Here is a 23,406-nt window from a genome sequence, read left to right on the forward strand (position 1 = left end):
GGGCGGCAGGTGAGAACACAGCTGGTGGCGTTTGGCCTGATGACAGTCTTTCCCCCTTTTTTAGCGAGACGGGAGACGAGAGGAGGGAAGCTTGAGACAGCTGAGACTGGAGCTGACCAGACTGAACTGTCACAAAAGCAAAGTCAGAAATAAACGTGACATCGAACTGTGTGTGAAGTTCATTTTATACACACGTCGCTAAAAGTTGAGCTGTTTCCTGTCGAGCTGCTGCAGGTTTACTGTGCTCCATTTAGACTGTATTTCTGTACGTACAGTTTACGTGACGTGGGCTCAGTGTGACCTTCAGACAGCCTGCAGAGTCAAACTCATCAAACTCACTGTGCCTGGTTATTGGTGCTCAGCAGCTGGAAGCGCCTCCGCTCGTCCTCTGTGTTCTTGCCGTTTTCCCTTTAAATCTGTCACATTCAGATCCTAACAATTTAATGACAACAGCCCCGAGTTCATTGAACCGCTGTAGGTTCAAACAAGGATGTGTGTATTTTCCTCCAATAAAAAAAAAAATCTAGTTTTCTATCCAGCATAGCTACCCAGTGACAGCTTTATAAACAGAACCATCTTTCGTTGGTTTTTAAACTGTAGGACCAACTTTCACATTGCAGTAACTGTTTGAGGAAAAAAGGAAAAGCTGCTCGCCTCCCAAAGTGTTAAAAGATGCACAGAAGAGCTCTGATGGCAAACTTCACCTCCTAAAAACAATGGTGTTTGATTCCAGTGCAGGTGGTGGGCGTGGCTTCAGTCTGCTGACTCCACCCCTCAAAGATCAGTACAAACGTCACCACCCACCAGAAACATGGTTGAACATGAAGTAGGGCTGCTCAATTATGGCAAAAATGATAATCACGATTATTTTCACTGAAATTGAGATCTCGATTATTTGACGATACTTATTTAACCCTATAAGACCTACCATAGAACCAAGTCCGCCAGAGCTTATATTATTTTATTAACATGCTGTGGAGCCATTTTTGGGAGCATTTCAAGTTGCTATACATCAATACAACTGTTATAGCCCATATTTTAATAATATGTCTGCATTAAGTGCATAGTAACTACATTAATTACAAAAAAGTGCAATAAACTACAAAAAAATTGAAAATCGTTTTTGTTTTTTTACATATATTTCTACTTGGAGAAATTTAAGAGGCTTATCCCTCAAAACTTTAAATACAAAAAAGTTCCAAAAAATAGTTTACAACAGGAAATTTATTTTGAGTGTCTTCATAGTTTTATTTTGGAGATACAGCAATTTTTATATACTGCAGGAAAAACAAAAAACAATCCTATGATGCAAATTTGCAAAGAAAACAGCAGGTGCATCAAAATAAACTATTTCCAGCAGTGCAATTCGAGTTCTAAGCATCCCAGAAACTATTCAGAAAAGTATAGAGTCAAACATGACTTATAAAAACACCAGTATAGGCTTTTAAGGCCTACAAGTAAAAAACTACATTTTCCGCGAAAATGACGTCACTTCCGGTTTCGGACAGGAAATGGCGGACATGCGATAGTTCGCGTTGACGTCGTTTTCATTGTGGGAAGTGTTACGAACAGCTGATCGGATCGGCAAAGCCTGTTTCTGGAATATTATGTTTTTGTTCCTGCAAGCGCTTTTTATGCAGTTTTTGCAAAGCTTTATGTGGAAGGAAACCGTGACCGAGGACAAACTGATGGCATCAGATGTAAGTACAACTCCTCCGGTTTCATATGCAAAACAAATTATTGTGCTAGCTTACACGGTTCCGGTTCTACAGGGATTTAAAGGGTTAACAATAACAATGTATTGAATAATTCACCGGAAGGAAAGTTCTCCCTGTCTCTGCCCCTCCCTCCCATTCATTGCATTACAGCTCCCTGGATCTACCCCCACCATCATATGTACTGTTTATCGGCTACCTGAGCAAAATGAGGAGTTTTTAAATGACTTTGCTGCTCTTCTCACTCACTTCTCTGAACTTTCTCCAAATCTGATAATTGTTTGTGACTCCAATATTCATATGGACAATGACAAAATCCTGCCTGGAACGTTTTGGGTTTTCCACTCATTCTAAAGGACATATCTTGGATTTGGTATGTTGTTCCGAAGACATATATGTATTTCTTGTCCCCCCACCTCGTTTTTGGTTTTTGCCCTTTATCCCCGTCCCTCTTCCCCGCTGTTTTTCTTTCCCTCTTTCTTTCCCCAGTCACGTCTGTCCCGTGTGGAGCAAGTGAAAATAAAATAAACAATAAAAACAAAGATCAATCAAATAGACCAATTCAGCAAGGCTGGGATGGTCCATTTGGCAAAGTAAATCCGTTGGGCATCTTTCTTTGCCTTCAGACAATAATTTTGGGTTAGGGTTAGGGGTTAGGGGTTAGGTCGGTGGTGTTGCTCGTGAGCACAACGACCAGCTGTGTCCAGAAGATTTAAGTTATTTATGAACCCAGTGGACTCGTTTCAGCGGCCTGATTTACAAAAACATAGAAACATAGCAAAACACACACAAGTTCAAAGACACGTCAGTGAGAAAGTACGATAACAAGAACACGCCTACATATTCAGCCACCCGGAGCATAAAGGCGCTGACTTCACGTCACAGTGAGTCAAACATCAAGTCGCTTTTCGACATAAGCCCAGACTCTCGTTTCTACGGAGAACTCAGAAACACAGAAGAACCGAACGACAATGTGCAGAACCCAAACCCAGGATAAAGGGGTTCAGTGAATGTGGTGTGGAAGGTGTGGAGGAGGGTCCTTGAGCCAGAGCAGATTCTGTAGAAGGACAGCGTGCCCGCAGGCCAGTCCACATACACTCCTGCTCTGTTAGAGACAGAGGAGAAGGAGGAGGAGGAGATGTCTTTCCTTGTGTTGTTGTGCCACACAGAGTAGTGATCAACATCAGAGCACATCAGACTCCACGACTGACCGTTGCATCCAAACTTGCAGTCGATACTGTCTCCTCTCCTTCTGATTCCTCTGTAACTGACTGCGATATCCACCACTCCTTTCCACTCCACCTCCCAGTAACAGCGACCAGTCACACCGTGCTTGCACAGCAGTTGAAGGCAGAAGTCAAACCTCTCTGCGTGCTGGGCGTAAGGCTCCTGCGTCGACAGTGCCGTCACTTTCCTGTTGTTGTCGGACAGCTTGAGGTTTCTGTTGGCTGTGCTTGTGTCCAGTGTGAGTTCGCAGAAATCTGAGAGAGCGGAGAAGAAACAGCAGCAGCGATTTGTCATATTTGCATGCTGAGTTAAGATGGCGCCGGTGTGCTTGACTTGCCATGTGTCTGTCTCGCCACTTTTTACCCTCCCTTTTCCCTTTACCTTCACTTATTGACCTCGGCACTGTGTTTTTTATTATTTTTTTTCTAGTCGTATGTTCATCTAGTGGTTGTGCACTGATTACATATGACAGGCAAACACTTTTAAATCTTCGTTCTTTCCATTTGTTTTGAGCCAACCCCTGCTGGAGTGTGGGCAGCGCTAATCTACCACAACTGGATTCGTCCTTCAGCTTCTCCTCCCTAATCTCCACAAGAAGCGCTACAGGAAGCGGGGAAGAAGGAGTGGCCGTCGCGTCCGTCTCAGGGCCTTTCTCAGAGCCAGAATTACGGACCATGTACATGCTCACCTCGACACGCCATCATTTTCTCCCTGGACTGCTCTGACGCTAAGTTGCTTAATCATTGCTGGATTTACCCAGTTGATCATCAAGCCTCCTCTGCCCGTTCTGCAACACGCTTTCCTGCTCGGATTTGGATAACGTTGCGCCAACGGGGATTTGTTGAAGCAATCTAAGCACATCGTGCTTCTAGAGGTGACTTACTACCCTGGCCACGGATTGCATTGCTTAATGTCAGGTCGCTGGTAAAAGACCTTTGTTTTAAATGCCTTTTCTCTACTAACAGCCTTGATGTTTTATTCCTTATGGAAACCTGGATTCGCCCTGGTGAGCTCATCCCTTTCTCTGAACTTCTTCCTTTGGACTGTGCCTATTTTAGTTCACCGACGCTTTCTGGTAGGGGAGGTGGTTTAGCCTCGGTTTTTATATATGACGTATATAATGTTCGGTAACCTTCCTCACCTAACTTTGCTAGCTTTGAAGCTCAGTTATTGGAGATGACTGCTTCCACGAGCACTCTGTGTGTGTTGGTCTACCGACCACCCAAATATGACGAGTGTTTCATCTCTTGGGTTCCGTTCTTTTTAAATATGACTCTGTTCTTATTCTTGGTGAACATACACATCTGTTGTAAGGATGGCCTGCTTGCTTAAGACTTTCTGGCTTTTATGGACTCTTTTAACCTCCTTCAGTGGGTAAATGAACCAACCCACGTTAAAGGCCATATTTTGGACTTGGTCTTTACGTATGGCCTGGATATCTGCATTAAGGATATAAATGGGATTTCAGATCATTTCCCAATTATTTTTGATATTGGCTTATCTGCCGTTGGACCGCAGTCTGTAGCTACTTCTCGTCTGCTACGTGTACTCAGCTCTGAAGCTGTGTTAAAGTTTGCTGTGTCTTTTTTTAGTTTTGGCATTCATGATACCTGACTGCTGCTCAGTTCGCTCATCTGATGGTTATGCTGATATTTTGTTATCATTATTTTCATCTACCCCTGATTTGGCTGTACCTGACGACTGTTCTCTCTGTTCGGTTGATGGTTGTGCTAATATCCCGTTATCTCTTTGTTTTTCTATTCCTGATTCTGTTGCTCCCACTAAAATGAAGCGCCCTAGAACCTACTCTCATTGCTGGCTTAACGATACTACGCGTGCCTTACGACATGTTTGTCGCCGTGATGAGAGAAAGTGGAAAAAAGATAAACTTCAGGTCTCTTATGATATGTTACAGACTAGCCGCTCACAGTTTCAAACTGCTAAAATGGCTAAGGCATCTTTTCTTTCCAAAGTCCTTCTGGCTTATGGTCACAACCCCCGTATGCCGTGCCCGTGTTACTTTCGACTCTGAAGCAGCTGGTCGATCAACTGAAAAACACCAATGCTGTCTTTGATATTCTCCCATCACGCATTGTTAAGGGCTGCTATGATGTAATTGGACCGAGCATTTTATTCTTAATGAATTTTTCTCTACTCTCTGGATCTGTCCCACTGGCCTTTAAGCATGCTGTAGTCCAGCCTATTCTGAAAAAAAAGAATCTTGATTGTTATGATCTCTTGAAGTATAGACCGATCTCTAAGCTTCCGTTTCTGTCCAAGATCCTGGAGCGACTAGTTCTTTCTCAGCTTCAGGCATATTTAGACACGAACAACATTGCAGAGAAATTTCAGTCTGCCTTTAAGCCGCGGCACAGCACTGAAACGGCCTTGCTTAGAGTTCTCAATGACCTTCTTGTAAGCACTGACTCTGGACGCTCTGTGGTCCTGGTTTTATTGGACCTTCCCTCTGCTTTTGATATGGTCGATCATAACATTCTTCTATTAAGACTTGAGCATACTGTGGGTAAAAGAGGCACTGCCCTTAACTGGTTTAAATTTTATCTCGCTGACAGGTCTTTTTCGGTTAATTTGGGCAACTTCTCATCTTCCTCAGTACCTTTACGCTGTGGTGTATATAATGAGAAGAGAGGCCCTGTTCTCTTCTCATTATATCTGCTCCCCCTTGGAGCAATTTTTGAGAAGTATAATATTGCCTTTCATTGCTATGCTGATGATATACAGATTTATTTTGAGATTACTGACGATCTTGCTATGTCTTTTCACTATTTTCCTGAATGCATGCGTGAGGTTAAAGGTTGGTTCAAGAGTAATTCTCTTGTCCTGAACGAAAAGAAAACGGAGATCGTGGTGTTCGATAGTAAAATCCCCCGCGACCAATTGTGTGCTGCTCTGATGCCTTTTGCTAGCTCCCCTTCTGATTATGCCAGTAATTTGGGCATATTACTGGATAGCTCGTTTAAATTTGACAAGCAAGTGTCTGCTGTTGTGAGGTCTACTTTTAATCAGCTGTGCCTCATTTCTAAGGCTAAGCACTATATTCCACACAATGACCTGGAAAAACGTATTTACGCATTCGTGACTTCCAGGTTGGACTACTGCAACTCTCTTTACATTGGCCTTTCCTCCTCCCTTCTCCTTAGATTGCAGACTGTCCAGAATGCGGCGGCACGCCTTTTGACGGGTAGCAGGAAATCTAAGTGCTCCTTTCAGAGCACTTAGATTTCCTGCTACCCAACTTCTTCTGGAGCAACCGTGTTCTCGGCTGAAGTCTCGGGGCGACCGTGTGTTTGCTGTAGCTGCCTCAGTCTATGGAACAATCTTCCTGCTGCTATCCGGGCGTCTGACTCTATGCCATTGTTTAAATCACGGTTAAAGACTTATTTATTTAATCTTGCTTTTCCATCTAGCTAATATTTGGTGTGTGTGTTGATACATTTTTATCTGTTATGCTTTGTTAAATACTTGTATGTATTATGATTGTCATGGTTTTATGTTTAATATGTGCCGGGTCCTTTCTCTTTCTCTTTTCCCTCCCATCTCCTTTTCCTATCTTATTTTGTCAAGCCCCTTGGTATACCCTTGGTTTTTTAGTGTGCTTTAGAAATAAATATTATTATTTGATTATTATTATCAGTTGATGCGACGTCTGCTGATTTATGAAAAGACTGAAGAAAAACATCACAATGATTCATTGTTCTGGCTCTTTAGTCAAATTCAGAATAACCTGCAGATTGAAGCTATAACATATGCTGACTTCATGAATCAAAGAGAACAAACACTCACATTTCTTCAAACCAGGTTTCAGCCTCTGCTCTCCACCATGCTCCAGCCTGGATGACAAACAAAGTCTGAATGACACTTCAGAAAGATTTTTTAATGAATCACGACCTTCAGTCATATCCACCACTGAGATGAGCTGTAATCTGTGCTGCACACACAGACAGTCATAACTCTGAAGTGTGTTTCTGTTTGTGGTGCATTCTAGTGTTGCATTGAAGATTTTGTGTAGTCCAAAAAAGTTGACGTCCACACTCAGCCTCACATTCATTGTCTGATGACGACATTCACTCCGAGTCAGGTGGGCCCTTGTATAAGACGCTTTTTAGACTTAACAAAGACACACTCGCCCAGATGTTACATTAAATGTTAACAAACAATGAATAAAGTCTCAGATCGTCTGATAACCAGACTAATTGAACATGGATTTGTCTTTAATCCAAGACTTCCCAAAGACTAAACCTTCAGTAGCTATTAGCAGCTGTGAACCAGCCAATCCCACCAGTGTGACACAAAAACACTGTGTGAGTCTCATTTTAATCTCTTGCCTGAGAATTTTAAGCTTCCAGTGTTGATGCTCCACTCCAGCAGAAAGCAGCTTGGTGGCGGTGTCCCCTGGATGGTTATAGCTCAGGTCCAGCTCACTCAGATGGTAGGGGTTGGCTCTCAAAGCTGTGGCTAGAGAAGTACAGCCCTTCCCTGAGATCATACAGCCTGACAGGCTGAGTATGCACAGAGAGAGAGATATAAAATGAAATCAGCTCGAGATGTTATTGGTATCTACTACCATACGAAATTTAAACATGATAACTTGAAAACTGTGGATGCTAGACTGTTAACAAGCAAACAAACTGAACTGATTATATGTGCCTTATCTTTGAGGGGAGAATGAACAAAGCCATGATGCTCTAACTGTCTGCATAATGTCGTCACTGGAATTTATATAGATTCATTTGCTGACACAGAAAAATAAGACAAAAAATGTAATGCTTTACGTTTAATTGAAATTTACAGGCAATGTTCTTTCGGTCCTTACACGTGTGATTGTGGGGGGTTGAATGATCTGGACTTACTTGAGTTTCTCCAGTCTACAGCTTGGACTCCCCAGCCCAATAGACAACAGCTTCACTCCTGAATCGTGCAGGTCGTTGTTACTCAGGTCCAGTTCTCGCATGCTCGATGGCTCAGAGCTAAGAGCTGAGGATAGAGCTGAACAGCTTCTCTTTGACAGATTGCATGCACTCAGCCTGGAGGAGAGTTAGTGAAACAAAGTGATACTCTTTCACATGGAGCAAGAATAGCAACAACAACAACTATACAATTTTTTGTTTACTCGACTAAAATGATTCAGTAAGACAAATCAGTATGACACAGACTGAAAATGTTATTGGTTGACAAAACCCCTACATACGTATTACGTATTATCTGTCCACCTACAGAACTTTGCTGGCTTCTTTCGTTATTGGTAGCAGTCTCAGAAAAGCATCCTCTGAAGCAAAAACTGAGTATTTCTTCAGATCAAACACGCCCAAATCTTCTTCCGATGACAGCAAGATGAAGACCAGAGCTGACCACTGAGCAAGAGATAGTTTTTCTGTGGAGAGCCTTCCTGATCTCAGGGACTGTTGGATCTCCTCCACTAGAGAAGAATCATTTAGCTCATTCAGACAGTGGAACAGATTGATGCTTCTCTCTGGAGACAGATTCTCACTGAGCTTCTTCTTGATGTACTGGGCTGTTTTCTGATTGGCCAGTGGGTTACTGTCCGTCTTGATCAACAAGTTCTGTAGTTTCTCCTGGTTGGTCTGCAGTGAAAGACCCAGAAGGAAGCGAAGGAACAAATCCAGGCTTCCATTTGGACTCTTTAAGGCCCTGTCAATGGAAATCCTGTGGATCTTCTTCGAAGATGTTTTGCTAAAAAGGAGTCGAAGGTTTTTCAGAGACATTCGTGGTAAAGGCATCACATTTTTGTTGCTGTTTATTAGAGACATCTTCACATAAAAAGCAGCCAGAAAATCCTGAACACTCAGATGGACGAAGCTGAACATCTTGTCTTTCCCTTTCCTCCCTCGCTCCTCTTTAAAGATCTCTGTGGAAACTCCTCCACATGCTGAGACAAAGTCAATGCTGCTCTCTCTCAGATCCTTCTCATAGAAGATCAGGTTGCCCTTTTCCAGCTGCTCAAAGGCCAGTTTTGCTAATGACGTAATGTATTGAATGCTCTTCTCTGGGCCATACTTTTCTTTTGTCCGATCAATCTGAAACATCAGGAACTCTGCGTACATCTCAGTCAGAGTCTTGGGCAGCTCTCCTCCCTCTCTGGTTTTCAACACATCCTCCAGAACTGTTGCAGTGATCCAGCAGAAGACTGGGATGTTACACAGGATTAGGAGACTTCGTGATGTTTTGATGTGGGAGACAATCCTGTTGGCCTGTTCCTCATCTTTGAATCTCTTCCTGAAATACTCCTCCTTCCGGGGCTCAGTGAACCCTCTGACCTCTGTGATGCTGTTTATAAACTCTTGGGGGATCTGATTGGCTTCAGCAGGCCGTGTGGTTATCCAGATGCGAGCAGAGCATAACAGTTTTCCATTAATGAGTTTTCTTAGCAGGACATCTGTTACTGTTGCCTTTGTTACATCGACAGAGCGAATGTCTTCAGAATGAAGGTCGAGATGAAGGCGGCTCTCATCCAGCCCATCAAACACAAACAGAAGTTTGAATTTACTCTTGTCATAGTTGGTGATTCCTGATGACTGAACATCTGTAAAGATGTAATTAAGAGCCTCCTGTGGGATGCCTACAGTTTCTGGGATGCATTCATGAATGAGCTCTGCCAAACTGAACTTTTCTCCCTTCAGAGGATTCAGCTGACGGAAGGTGAAGGGGAAAATCAGATGCACATCTTGATTGGATCTTTTTTCAGCCCAGTCCAAAACAAACTTCTGGACAAGGAAAGTTTTTCCAATTCCTGCGATTCCATTGGTCATCACTGTTTTGATGGGTTTGGATTCTCCAGAAGGATGCTCAAACATGTCTGTGGGTTGAATTGATTTCTCTGCTTCTGCTGGCTTCCATGCCTTTTCTAACATTCGGACCTCGTGCTGTGTGTGGAAATGTGCGCCACACCTGGCTGTGATGTACAGCTCTGTGTAGATATCAGCCAGATGCTGTGTGTCTTTTGCCCACTCTTCTTCTGCACCCAAAAATTTATCCTGGAAATTTGACTGAAGCATCTGCTGGTAAAATGTGATGGGATGTGGCTCTGGTACTGGAACCATCATATCTATGTCAAAAATGAAGGATAAAAAAACGAAAGTGTAAAGCGTATAATTAAGATATCGAGGATTATTCAGCCCCGAGCCCATATCAGGTTTACTGGCATAAATTACGATGTTTCAGCTGTTTGTAGTTATTATAATTTTATACATTTTAAAATATTCCTTAAACCAGTGATATAAAGACTAGTGCTAATGAAAGTATACAATGGTCTGCTCTTTTGGTTTCAGATGGTAGTAGTTGTTACCAATATGGAGAAAAAAATTTTTTATATAACATTTTGAAAAAACTCTTATAACGTCATTTAAGTGATTTGGTTATGGCAAACAGCAGAAAATGTGTTCATACACTTAGGTTGATATGGGAGGTGAATAACTACAAATCATGTTTTCTTTGCTCAGTTTCCCATGTTGTTATCCTCCCATAAATGGCAGAAAAGAGTGAATAACTTCATTGTTTTAGCTAACTACAGAGACACTACTGCTGTGTTTACCAAGCTTTGAAGTGAAAGTTTCAGTTTAGAACTTTGACCTTTAGTTTAAATCTTCTCTAGTAAGCTATGTCCAAGGTAAACTGCAAGTATGCTAGGTAGTATATAGAATGATTAAAACACAATAGTCTAGTGAAATCTCCAACTAGGGCTGAGCGATATGACCTAAAATCCACATCATGGTATAATTTGAAGCATGTGCGGTAACAATATGTATCGCGATATATTCTTTTCTTCTGTATAACGTATTTTACACACTATAAGGCGCACTTAAAATCCTATAATTTTCTCAAAAATCGACATAGCGCCTTATGTATGAATTCTGGTTGTGCTTATTGACCTCAAACCGATTTTATGTGCTACACGGTGCTCAAAAATCTGTCAAAAATGTTTTAGTCTGACTTTGCTAAGCTACGAAGCCGCATCGCTTGATGGATTGTTGGAGCATTACAGCTGCCGTAGTCAGGAGTGTCACGGAGTAATCTGGGTCCTAAACTCTGTCAGGTTCAGGTCCCAAAGTCAAACGATCACTGTGGCGTCACTGAGAGTTAAAAACTGTCTAAATTATTTCATCTTTAATAAAATGATCAGCGTTGCTGCTTTACCAGGTGTAACAATTAAGTTTAACATCCAGGCATCCATGAAAACAGAATTTATTACATTTAACAGAGTTAGAAGTTAGCAGGAAGTTAGCTCGCTAGTTTCGCTAGTTACCTAAACATGATATAGCATGTTCAGACTGAGAGATTTCTAAAACAAATTCAAACGTACAGCTCTACTATCACTTCCAACATAAATGAAGATAGAAAACTAAACAGCAGTGACGTTTATAGGGTTACTGAAGTTGGGCTAGCTGGTATATAATGTTGTGCTACGTGATCACTAGCAAAACAGCTACGTTAGCATAGCATTAGCACAGTGAAGCTGGAGGATGAGCGCTAACTTCTTTCCACTCAATAAAAGTTAACATGAGGGTTTCTGGTGGTTAGGGACAAATGCAATCACATGGCAGGATGCTGTAAACGGACCAAACCTCAGTCAGGAGAACAACTGAGATAATCCATCCACAATACGTGGTTAGTCATTAATATACTGCAACAACATGGGAATAGAGCAGCTGCAGAGAATTCAGCATTAATGAATCAATGGTATGGAAGTGGAGGAAGCGCAGTTTTTGGCTTTCCCCATATTCCAAAAGTGCTCCGTCTCTTTGCTATTACTGTCGCCCGCCATAATTTCCAGTTTATGCTGTTTATGCTACTTTCTCTGTATCTATGAAGCGCCTTGAGGCGACTTTTGTTGTGATTTGGCGCTATATAAATAAAATTGAATTGAATTGAATTGTTTGCAGCCGCTGCAATGCTTTCGACCAAAACAGGCAGCTTGATGACACCATCAACATGCGCTATCGTAGTAGAGCGGTATAGTCAAAATGTCTGTGAAGGTTCTCAGTCATCCAGGTCATCGTAGTCAAAGGAGCTTGCAAAGAAAAGCGTCTGGGACCCACACCCAGTTTCCCACCTTGGCTCAGGCGATTAGAGGATCATCAGGGGGTCCTTTTGTCCCTCTGTGGGGGGAAACTCCCACTAGGTTTATATCTGGGACTCTCCACCATTTGACCTTAGAACTGAAGAAGCTTCTCGGATGAGAGGTGAAACGTCTTCAACCAACTTAAAGAAGTCCAGACGCTTTTCTTTGCAAGCTCCTTTGACTATAGTCAAAATCTCTACTGTTGGACAAATTTATATCGTTTCTACCGCCCATCCCTATCTCCAACCTTTGTAAAGTTAAAATTCAGTAAAAGATTTGGATTAGAAATGCAACGACATCACAAATATTGAGTATTTGTTAATTAGCCAATCATCACGTTATCAAACCTGACAGTAGTTTTACCATCAGTCTCAGAAGTAGGAGCCTGAGTCTTAGAGGACAAAAGTCCTTTCTTCTTTTTAGCCTTCCCAACACTGCCGTCATCTCCTTTCTTCTTCGTAGTCTTCCCACCATCTTCATTATCCGCTTCTTCCTTTGAAGTCTTCCCATCACTGTCATTGTCCCCTTTCTTCTTTGGGCTCTTCCCACCATCTTCATCATCTGCTTTTTTCTTCGAAGTCTTCCCATCATTGTTATCGTCATCTTTCTTCTTTGCGGTTTTCCCACCATCATTTTCATCCCCTTTCTTCTTTGAAGTCTTCCCACCATTGATGTGCACTGATAGACAAACAGACATTATGAGCATTAAAAGAATATAACCTGCACTTTGTTGAACCTTTTCAGACAGCAGTGTTTGTCTCTTCCTGTGACTGACCTTCGGTTGTTGGGCTGCTGACAGAAAAACTCTGCAGCAGGTCATTTCTGTTAATTCTCTCTAAAACCACCTTGGTCACCTCCAAAGCTCCTTGGAGTTCATAGGTTTGTATGATCAGGTCCACAGTTTCCAGTCGCTTTGACGTCTCCAGACGGCTCTTTCTGATGGCAGGGCGCCCCCGAAGGACATCACCATGCTGCAGGAACCACTTGAATTTATCAAACTCTTCATCTCCCAAATCTTCCAGAGTGTTTAAGAGGTCCTCTGATGTCATCACGTCAGATAGTACTGCAGGCTCTTGTGGTACAACTGCTTTATTGGTCTCTGTTTACCTGTCAAACATGAAATCAGACTTTAAAATATCAGCTGTTCCCTTTATACAAATAAAGTTTATTAACAGGTTATTATGATTCTCTGTTTGTCTAAATTGAGATCAGTTCATGGAGCGCCTCGTTGGAAAATAATGCAAATACAGCATTAGAACTTTGTGGCTGGAAACATGGAATGAGATGTCTGATTGTCAGTGATTGTCTGTAATTGTCAGTGATTGTCTGTAATTGTCTGAGTGTCAGTGTCAGTGACTGCCACTAACTGTCAGTGATTGTCTGTATTTGTCAGTGAGTGTTTGTCCATCAAAAGATGGCGCCAGTGTGTTCGGCAGCCCGTCTCCACTGCTCTCTGCTGCTTCTTACCTTTCTGCTAATATGCTATTCAGGTGGCTCTGCATTGCTAACTTATGACCGGCTTACTCTTCTAAGTCTCCGGCCACCCTATACTTACGGGTCATACTTCCATGGATCGGACCCGTGGTGGAATTTAGGAGATACCACTCTGCTGCGGACAGATCACCTCTCAGGAATGATCTCCGCTTCCTTTGCACAGGAGACGCTACAGGAAAAGGTGTAAACGGAGTGGTGTCCGTGTCCGCATTAAGGCTTACCTAAAGGCACGGCTGGCTTTGACGTCGATGTGGATGCTCTCCGCCTTCCCCCGACTTTCTGGGAGCACTTTACCTTTAGATTGTTTAGGCATCGATGGATTCGCTATGCTGAGTTGCAGGCCCGCCCTGTCGCCCCAGTGGTTTATTCGCCGGCTCCATGTTGGATTAAGCCTCCTAAAGGCGGCGTGTGTTATGGCAACCTATGCCGCCCGAGACGTGCTTCCAACTGCGACTCGGCGTCTTCGACTCGGATGGCGCTATTAAATGTTAGGTCGCTGACTAATAAGACTTTTATTGTGAGCTATTTTTTTACTGCTACAGGACTGGATTTACTATTCATGACGGAAACTTGGATTCGTCCCGGTGAGTCTTTCCCTTTCTCAGATCTCCTTCCTCCGAATTGTGCTTTTTTTAGCTCACCGAGACCTTCGGGCAGGGGTGGAGGACTGGCAGTGGTCTTATCACTGGCGATTTTAACATTCACATTTGTTGTAAAGATGATGTGTTTGCCAAGGATTTTCTAGCCTTAGTTGACTCTTTTAATCTTATCCAGTGGGTTAATGCACCTACCCACCTTAAAGGACATACCCTTGATTTGATTTTTTCTTATAGACTGGACATTTGTATCAGGGACATCAGCAACATTGGAATCTCCGATCATTTCTCAGTCATCTTTGATGCTGAGTTATGCAAATTGGACCAGAGCTTTGAGGGTCCTCGACGTCTTGTGCGCATAATCAATCCTGGGACTGTGGCTGAATTTTTGGCTGCTTTCTCTAAATCTGTTCTCCCTGACTTTGATCGTTCTACACCCTCTTCAGTTGATGATTTTGCTAACTCCTTTCTCTCTACCTGCTCCTCTATACTGGACGTTGTGGCCTCTATGAAAGTAAAACAACCTAGAAGCTGCTCTCAGCCGTGGCTAAATGACTCTACGCGCTTTACGACGCGTTTGCCACCAAGCTGAGAGACGGTGGAAAAAAGATAGGCTCCAGGTGTCTTTTGATATCGTTCGCAGGACCCACCTGGAATTTCAGAAATCTGCTAAGTTGGCTAAAGCGGCTTTTCTGTCGGGTGTCATTGCGGATAATAGTCACAACCCACATATTTTATTTAAGACTTTTAACTCATTGTCCAACCCTTGTCCTGAAATGCCTAGATTGGCTTCCTTAGCCCGTTGTGAAAATCTTTTAACTCATTTTACAGGCAGAATCTTATCTCTAAGAGTCTCACACCCCCCTGTGATGAGTCAGGCCCCAGCATTACGATGCTCTTCTAACCTCAATCAGTTTGATCCAGTTTCGCTCCCTACTCTTAAGGGTATAACTGATCACCTAAAAACTCAAACGCTGCTCATGACATCCTTCCATCTCGCATTATTAAAGATGGGTTTAACATTATCGGGCCCTGTGTTTTATCATTAATTAACCTGTCACTGTTATAAACACGCTGTAGTGCAACCTATACTCAAAAAGAGCTCCCTTGATCAGAATGACCTCGCTAACTTTAGACCTATTTCCAAACTCCAGTTTCTGTCTAAAATCCTAGAGAAGATTGTTCACTCCCAACTTCAAACTTATTTGGTTGCAAATAATATCGGGGAAAATTTTCAGTCGGGGTTTAAGCCACACCATAGCACGGAAACTGCATTACTGAGAGTCTTTAATGATCTTCTCTCAATTGCTGACTCAGGGCGCCCTGTGGTGTTAATTTTGCTTGATTTGTCCTCTGCTTTTGATTTGGTGGACCATAATGTCCTTTTAATGAGGCTTGAGCATCTGGTGGGCATCACGGGCAGTGCCCTTAGCTGGTTTAAATCCTATCTCTCAGAAAGGTCCTTTTCTGTCACCATGGATACCTGCTCCTCCTCCATTGCCCCTGTTACCTCTGGTGTCCCCCAGGGGTCCGTGCTGGGTCCCATGCTGTTCTCTTTATACTTGTTACCCTTGGGCCGAATCTTTGATAAATACAATATTTCTTTCCACTTCTATGCGGATGACATTCAAATCTATTTTGAACTAGCTGAGGATGTCACGTCGTCGTTGCAACACTTCTCCGATTGTATGAATGAAGTTAAAATCTGGCTACTGAGCAATTCCCTCATTTTAAATGATAAGAAGACTGAAATTGTAGTCTTTGATACTCCCTCCTCTCGGGCTGAACTAACTGGTATTTTTGGGCCCTTTGCTGACTCCCTTTCTGACACTGTGAGGACCCTGGGTGTTGTCTTGGACAGTTCCTTCAAGTTGGACAAACGTGTCCTCTGTAGTTAAATCGAGTTCAATCAACTACGTCTAATCTCTAAGGCCAAGCCCTACATACCATGTAAGGACCTGGAGAAACGTATCCATGCCTTTGTTACATCCAGATTAGATTACTGTAATTCCCTTTACACTGGTCTCCATTCTGCCCTCGTTCACAAACTGCAGCTCGTTCAATATGCGGCTGCGCGTTTCTTAACTGGAACTGGCAGGTTTGAGTCTATTACTCCAGCTCTTTCCGACCTGCACTGGCTCCCTATAAAACTTCGTATTGATTTTAAAATCTTATTGCTCACTTTTAAAATCATAAATAGCACCGCACCCAGCTATCTTAGGGATCTCCTCAGCTTTTATATCCCTGGGAGAGCGCTTAGATCAGGCCAAAGGCTCCTGGTGCGACCTAGATCTCGGCTCAAGACCAGAGGTGACCGCGCATTCGCCGCTGTCGCATCCTACCTCTGGAATAACCTCCCTCAAGGCATCTGATTCAATTCAATCTTTTAAATCTTGATTAAAAACTTATTTGTTTAGCCTTGCTTTCCCGCCTCCTACAGCCCACATTTTTGGTGTACTGTAAGTTATCTTTTTCGCTTTATTAATATTTATAATGTTTTAACCTTCAGCCTTTCGGGTTGTGCCTACTATGCCTGGTGTATTATTGGTTAGTTATGTCACCCGCCTGTTAGTATATTTTATTTGTATTTTGTGTTTTGTATTTGTATTTATTATTGCTCTAACTCGTTCTGTGAAGCACTTTGGCATACCTGTGGTTTTTTAAATGTGCTACATAAATAGAATTGTATTGTATTGTCTGTGTCAGTGTCAGTGAGTGTCTGTAATTGTCAGTGAGTGTCAGTGATCCTTTTTCATGCTTCAGCTCAGTGCTAAAACGGAGCAGCTCTGGTGTCACTCATTGACGCAGTCTCTTTCCTCTGCCTCTCACTGATTGGTGCAGCTTTGTAAACTGCTTTCTTTCATGCACTTCACAAGAATAAAATGATCGTGAATTTCTTGCTTGGTAACTCATGTGTGCTGACAGTCTGATATCACACAGCACCACCCAGCAGCAGCGGCTCACCTGCAGAGCCGCACCCTGCCTGACCGTCAGAGCTGTCGAAGTTTCCAGAGTGGATTTGTGCTCAGTGAGCAGGTTTATGTTGAACTTGTGTGGCAGAAGTTAGAGCTGCTGTTATCCCCGGCAGCTTTATACATCTAAGGCAGCGGTCCCCAACCCCCGGGCCTCGGACCGGTACCGGTCCGTGAGTCGTTTGGTACCGGGCCGCGAGAGTTGAGGCTCAGGTGTGAAATGTAGTTTTCAGCGTTATTTTGTTATCGTTTTTATCGTTTCATTCCTGGGTCTTTTCCTGTGTGTTATGAATAAATCTTCTTTTTTTCGGTACCGGTACTAGTTTTATTTTGTTGTATTTATCCACGACACCTTAAAGGCCGGTCTGTGAAAATATTGTCGGGCATAAACCGGTCCGTGGCGCAAAAAAGGTTGGAGACCGCTGGTGTAAGGTATACAGAGACATGAAATAAAACCAATAAAACCACAAGAAATTCACAGTGAAACACAAAACTATGAGAAGGTAATAAAACTGTAAACCTTAACTGCAACCCTGATTCACTGTCTTTAATCTTTACCTTGAAATACCTCATGTCTGTGTTTACTTGGTCTGGCCCGTATATGATAAACCCTATATGAGAATGCTGACTTTAATATATACAGATTCCTGGGAGATTATAGCTTACACAGAATGAGATTAAATTCCTGGTGGCAGTGTTTCACATGAATCATATACAAACTGTCTGAAAGCTTTTTTTTCCACAGCGAAGCAGATGATAGACCAAACATCCCTTTGCATTCTTTGCTGTTGTTTGGTGCTACAAAAGTTCATTACAACAACTGAATTATTCAGTCGAGAACTTCTTCAATCTTGTGGAACAGCACCAGTAACAGATGCAAGGTTTCACTGATGGTTACATTAAATCTAAAGATGCAGCAAACGAGCAGAAAAAGGTTTCCTATAACCATACGTGCTGCAAAATAATGTCCAAGCATGACTCGATTTAAACTCTAATACAAGAAGATGATCGTCACAGGTACAGAGAGGAGCGCTCATCACAGCGCCGTGTCAAAGATGTCGTTTTTTACTGGGTTGGTGCAGCTTACATTGTTTTATGTGTGTAGACTTGTATATGCCTGATTATGTTATACTGAGCCATGTTGATTCATAAATGATTAAATAGCATTAATGAGGGTGGATTGAAAAAGTGTGGCCTCCATCCTACTGCTCTGCCTCAGTATTGTTTGATATATAAACTTTTTCATGTAGATGTTATTCGTCGTGAAATCCAGATTTATTTTAACTTGTGTGCAGAAAGCAGCTCTGGGACACACTGTTAATGCATCTGAAGTCTGCTGTAGTAAAACTGGAAACGAATGAAAGTGATGGTTACGCTCAGAGCCCGCTGTATGCAGACGAGTGCATACAGAGAGCGTCAGCAGCACTCGTGAACGCAGCCGTCTGCACTCACCTGTGTTTGCAGAAACACCTGACGGACGCATGCAGCTCGTCCTCTGCCTCCAGGTACGCTCGGTGCCGGGTGAGGTGTGGGCTGTTCTGTGGTCAGGCACTGCGATCTGTAAACTTCTTTCTCTGTGCGGCGCAGCGAGTCAAGTCAGCGGCGACGAGGGCTTCTGGTCATTCTGCGTTCCTGAGAAAGGTGCGCTCAGGTAAACGTCCCTCTGAAGGCTGAGAGGTTGTTATGAGCTGAAAGTCTGCTGACACATTTCATATGAAAAACGTTGGAAGGATTTGGATCTGGGCTCCGCCTCTCTCTGCACTGTCCTTAGACACATTCAGGCAGGTGTGTTCGTCAGGTAGATAAGGTTACCTGCAGCCTCACTTCCACAGAACTGCATCACCCCTACAGCCTCTGGCATTCCTTTAATATATAACATGTGCATACAGGGGCCTGAAATGTTTCCACAGCCAAAGAGCCAATCAAAGCTCAGGACTGAGAGAAAGCAAGTTGGTTTCCTGTCAAATTCTCCACACAGGTCAGAAACTTTTATCCAGAGTGGCTGATGGGAGCAGATCCTTCGCCTCCATCAGGTGCCAAATATTTCACCATCGCCTTTTATTAAAGAATAATCCCTCTGATCGGTTATCATGCACGACAGCACACGGGACTCAAACACTCCCACTAACAAACGTTAATGTGTGAGTCAGTGCAGCATCACCAACTGTGATTATTTGATCTGTCAATCGATTTCTGCGTCACCCCCTCTGATGCATGTTGATCTGATAAACGGCTTAGTTTCATCCCGCGCTCCTTGTTCCAACAAAACAGGAAACAAGCTTATATATGCATTTGCCCTGGAAGCCTGTCCACTCAAACTCAAAGGGGACACATTTGTGTCACATAATGAGCAACTGCAACCACTAAAGGAGCGAGATAAGTACAGCCCGCAGTGAAAACTGCCAACAGCCTGGAGCAAAGTTTCAGGAGAAGGTGCCAAACCTGCAACGACTGTGTTAAACTCAAACATTTTCCTGGGAATCAGCCGGGCAAGACTGGACCCGTCTGTCTAGATCCTGGGGTGGCAGCGGGGCAGGAGACGTTTGTCCTCAAACCTGCCGATCAGGTGGTTAGACAGAAGATTTGTAGGCTCTTGTATTTCTGCAGGTAATACAGGAACAACAGGACTGCTGTCAGTGTTTGAAATGTGGCACACAGAGGGCAGCAGCCGTCACAGCTCATTAGAAAACAAACTTCCAGTTTAGGTGAAAGTTTCTCTTCGTCCTGGGAATTATTACTCTGCTGTCATTCAGCAGCTTTCCCAGAAATTATAACAAACATGTCCCGGGATGAAAGTCGGGATGGTTTCCAATTAGGGCCGGGTATCGTCACTGATTTCTAGAATCGATTCAATTCCGATTCACAAGGTCCCGAATCGATTCGATCCACGATTCGATTTAATTCGATTCGATTCGATTCGATTCGATTTAAATCTGGGAAATTCTGACAGTCAGAAATATTATAATTCAGATCAGTATATTTACATATTTTTTATCAATAAAAAGGAAGCTGACACACACAAGACTTTATCACAGGTGTGAGCGTCACAGCAGAGGCCTTTGTGTCAAAGTAGCTGAAGATAAAACAGAAAAACATGAAGGTGATTTTTCCTGGCCTGGATTTTATACAAATATTCTGCAGCACATCAAAAACGAAAGAAAACCTTGAATCAACACATGAACGTTACCTCTGAGTTGCAGCGGTTTTATTAGAGACACAGCGTTTTGCATTTTCCATAATTTTAGAAAGTTTAAATTTGTTCAGTATTGACCGGCAGAAATGAGGTTTTCTTTTCGGAAGAATGTAAAAGGGAAAAAAACAGCGGCCGACAGCCTGTAAACAACAGTAGACTGGTGCGTAACAAGCAAGCGAATAATGAAGAAAGGGAAACTGTTCTTGAAGTACAGAGAGAGAGAGAGCTGTGCATCGCGGTGGAAGCAAAACAGTAAAAGTCAGAGTGAATCCATGACGATGTTTATGTGAAGCGTTTGGATCTTCTTTTGCTGCTGGTTCGGTCAATAGTGTTTGGAGAGAGATCAAACTAACAGCTTTAGAATCGGCTCATAAAGGGCGTGAACACAAAGCGCCGACCCGCCGAAACATCAGGATCAGCGAGCTGTCGGCTTTCAGCCCCGACCGTGAGAAAGGCGACATCTCACTGATTCTGATCCGCGGGTCGCACTGTGTGTTTAAGTCTATGTGCAGAAGCCGTGTTCCTGCTCTCATTTACTGTCTTAACTGTTTGGTGGTTCTTGAAATTTTGTGAGATTTCACCAGAGATTCTGGCATTTCGGGCAAAATAAATTTATATTAAAAAAATCGATTCAGGATTTTAATGAATCGATTTCACGTTATCCAAGCCAGAATCGATTTTAATCGATGAATCGATTATAAAAACCCAGCCCTATTTCCAATGTTGTTCCTGTTTCGAAGACAAACTTTTAAACTCCATCACGTTTAAAGCTGGTGGAGTTTAGTGCTCTAGGTGTTTGAGATGAATACCTGCAGCTGTGGATCTCAGGTGAGCTCAGACTGATGATGATGATGAAGCACCTGACAGGTCTCCAGAGTCTGCTGTGTTTGTGCACAGTCGCGTGCACGTGTGCGCTCACTCTGATCTTCTGTGAAGGAGTGCCAGCATCCTGCTGTGCTCCCTCTGTGGCTGATAAACCTGGGAGCGCATCGTGTCTAAAACAGCTGACGTGGATCAGTTCCAGCTGTACAGGGTCGTCACTGTTCACGGTTGGTGTTCAGAACTTTGGAACACCATCCAGAGAGATGTGATCGTGGAGTAGGAAACACTGGTGTGGCCGTTTCATGGACTGAACAGGCAGAGTGTTATCACTGGCAGGTCAGTGAATAATCAAAGACCTGAGTCGTTATGGGCACAGTTAAATCGAGTGGCTCATTTTGTTCTTCTTTTCAGTTTTATGGAGGAGCATGGTGTATGAGATTCACTTCATGAGCTCCACTTACTTTGTCTTCATTGTTTATATTTGCCCCGTATCCAAACAGCTGCCAGCAGAATAACCGTGGAGGAGGGCAAACCCGTCTGCAGCTGTGCAGGGGGGCATTGTTTTTTTTATGTGGTAGAAATCTGCTGCAAGGACCGAGCGGTGCCATCTAAGGACTGGATGCCACTGGAGGTGCCTAGAAAGGACGTTCTCAATCTGAAGGCCACCTGTTCCCTTGGAGGGTGGTAGGATGCAACGATTTGCAATTTTTTTGGATTAACGTTTTTTCTGCGATCTCAAGACGCTTTATGTTGCTACTTTTTTCCTTTTTGGGTCAGATCTGATTCCACTTAACACAAAAAACTGATGCATCTAAAAGCAAAACTGTGACCAAAGACAATCCAAATAACTTGAACACTTACTAAGAACCCTGAATACTAAGTGCACTGAACTGAAATGGACAGCCTACCTGATACATTTATGGACACTTTAAGTGATATGTTGTACATTGTTGAGATTTACATGTTTGAAATGATTTAAATGTTTTGTTCATGTCTATGTTTTGGACCATTTAAAGGTTGAATACACTCAAATCACTTTTCTCCCTTTAAGTTGTTGTCAGTGTCTCATTCTGAGTGGAGGGATATTCCTTCTTTAAGGTGAGTTACCACTGCCAGTCTCCTTACGATCCTACCTGAACCCAACGAGTAGATTCTCAAATATTGACTTTGTATGACAGATTACTGTGGATTCGACTGATTTTGGACTACTCAGTTAAAAAGGGTGACACATAACCCAAATATGATTAAAGGGCTAATGTAATTGAATTTGGTCATTCCTTATAATTATTGTACACTTGTAGAAAAATAACCTGACAAGCAAAAAGTCTTGGGGCAAATGAACATCTGTTAAAAGGTCAAAGCAAAAATGAATCCTCCAATCACAACATAGGAAGGTGAATATGAAGTATACAGTAAATTCAGCTTGATCTCCAAATGACCACAAACTGTTTGGATGCCTGGGTCGTTGACCCCGGGTTTTTGAGTTTATTATATTATTTATCATTTCCAGTCTTTGGTTTCTTTGTTAGAGTTCTTTCTTATGGTTTATGTCTCTGTGTAATCCTTAGTTGCTGTCTCCCCTGTCGGCTATATCCCCGTGTCTGCCCTGGTCTCACGTCTCTGTTCCCTCTGTTGCAGTGCCTGCTTGTGAGTCTGTCTGTAAGTTCAGTCTGTGTTATGTTTCCTGTTTTACTTTGAAAGTCCGTGTCTCATGTAAATGTGTCTGGTTTTGCTTCCTTTGTCTCGTTAGGCCTGATTTGCCCCAGCTGTTTCCCTCCCTGATTGCTCCCTCTGTGTATTTAAGCCCTGTGTTTCAGTTTGTTGGTGTTGTGATCTACCCTCATCTTGCTGTGTGTTCTGTCTGCGTAGGTGTATTTTGTATTCTCAGTTTTGTTACCCTTTTGAGTTCAGCATTAAAGCTGTTTTGAGTTCACTTTGCGTCTCCGAGTGTCTGCACATTGGGTCCTCCTACTACTACTCCTGCCTGCACACAGCCGTCACATAACACTAGTGATGGGCAAAAGAAGCTTTCTGAAGCTTGTATTGAAAAACGGTTCATTACTCGAAGCTTTTCAACACAGTCCTCTCTGGTGACATCTGGTGGCCAAAAATATGAAGAGCAGCTCGAATCCACAAAATAAAACCAACTGCTTCATAATGATTGCTCACTCTACAGAGTGGAGTTCTGTCTGATATTGGGCCGCCGTTGTGTTGCTTTGAACGTGTATTTTTTGGTGGTTAAAAAAATGTGTTTTATTTGTTTAATAAATAATTTTGACCAGTAAACTCT

At 42.8% G+C, this 23,406-nt stretch overlaps 1 protein-coding gene across 1 annotated transcript; it reads right to left on the minus strand.

The window, feature by feature from the left end:
* Positions 1-1,206: 1,206 nt before the first annotated feature.
* Positions 1,207-18,925, minus strand: LOC309707957 (NLR family CARD domain-containing protein 3-like). Its single transcript, XM_082535585.1, has 8 exons — positions 18,554-18,925; positions 12,815-13,146; positions 12,403-12,717; positions 8,178-10,026; positions 7,814-7,987; positions 7,289-7,462; positions 6,747-6,793; positions 1,207-3,196 (listed from the first exon to the last, which is right to left on the minus strand). The coding sequence occupies exons 2-8, from the start codon at positions 13,086-13,088 to the stop codon at positions 2,649-2,651; spliced, it is 3,381 nt and encodes a 1,126-aa protein (XP_082391711.1). The 5' UTR covers positions 13,089-13,146; positions 18,554-18,925; the 3' UTR covers positions 1,207-2,648.
* Positions 18,926-23,406: the final 4,481 nt, after the last annotated feature.

Source organism: Aulonocara stuartgranti (assembly GCF_965226115.1).
Source record: "Aulonocara stuartgranti genome assembly, chromosome: 6".
NCBI classification, from domain to species: domain Eukaryota; kingdom Metazoa; phylum Chordata; class Actinopteri; order Cichliformes; family Cichlidae; genus Aulonocara; species Aulonocara stuartgranti.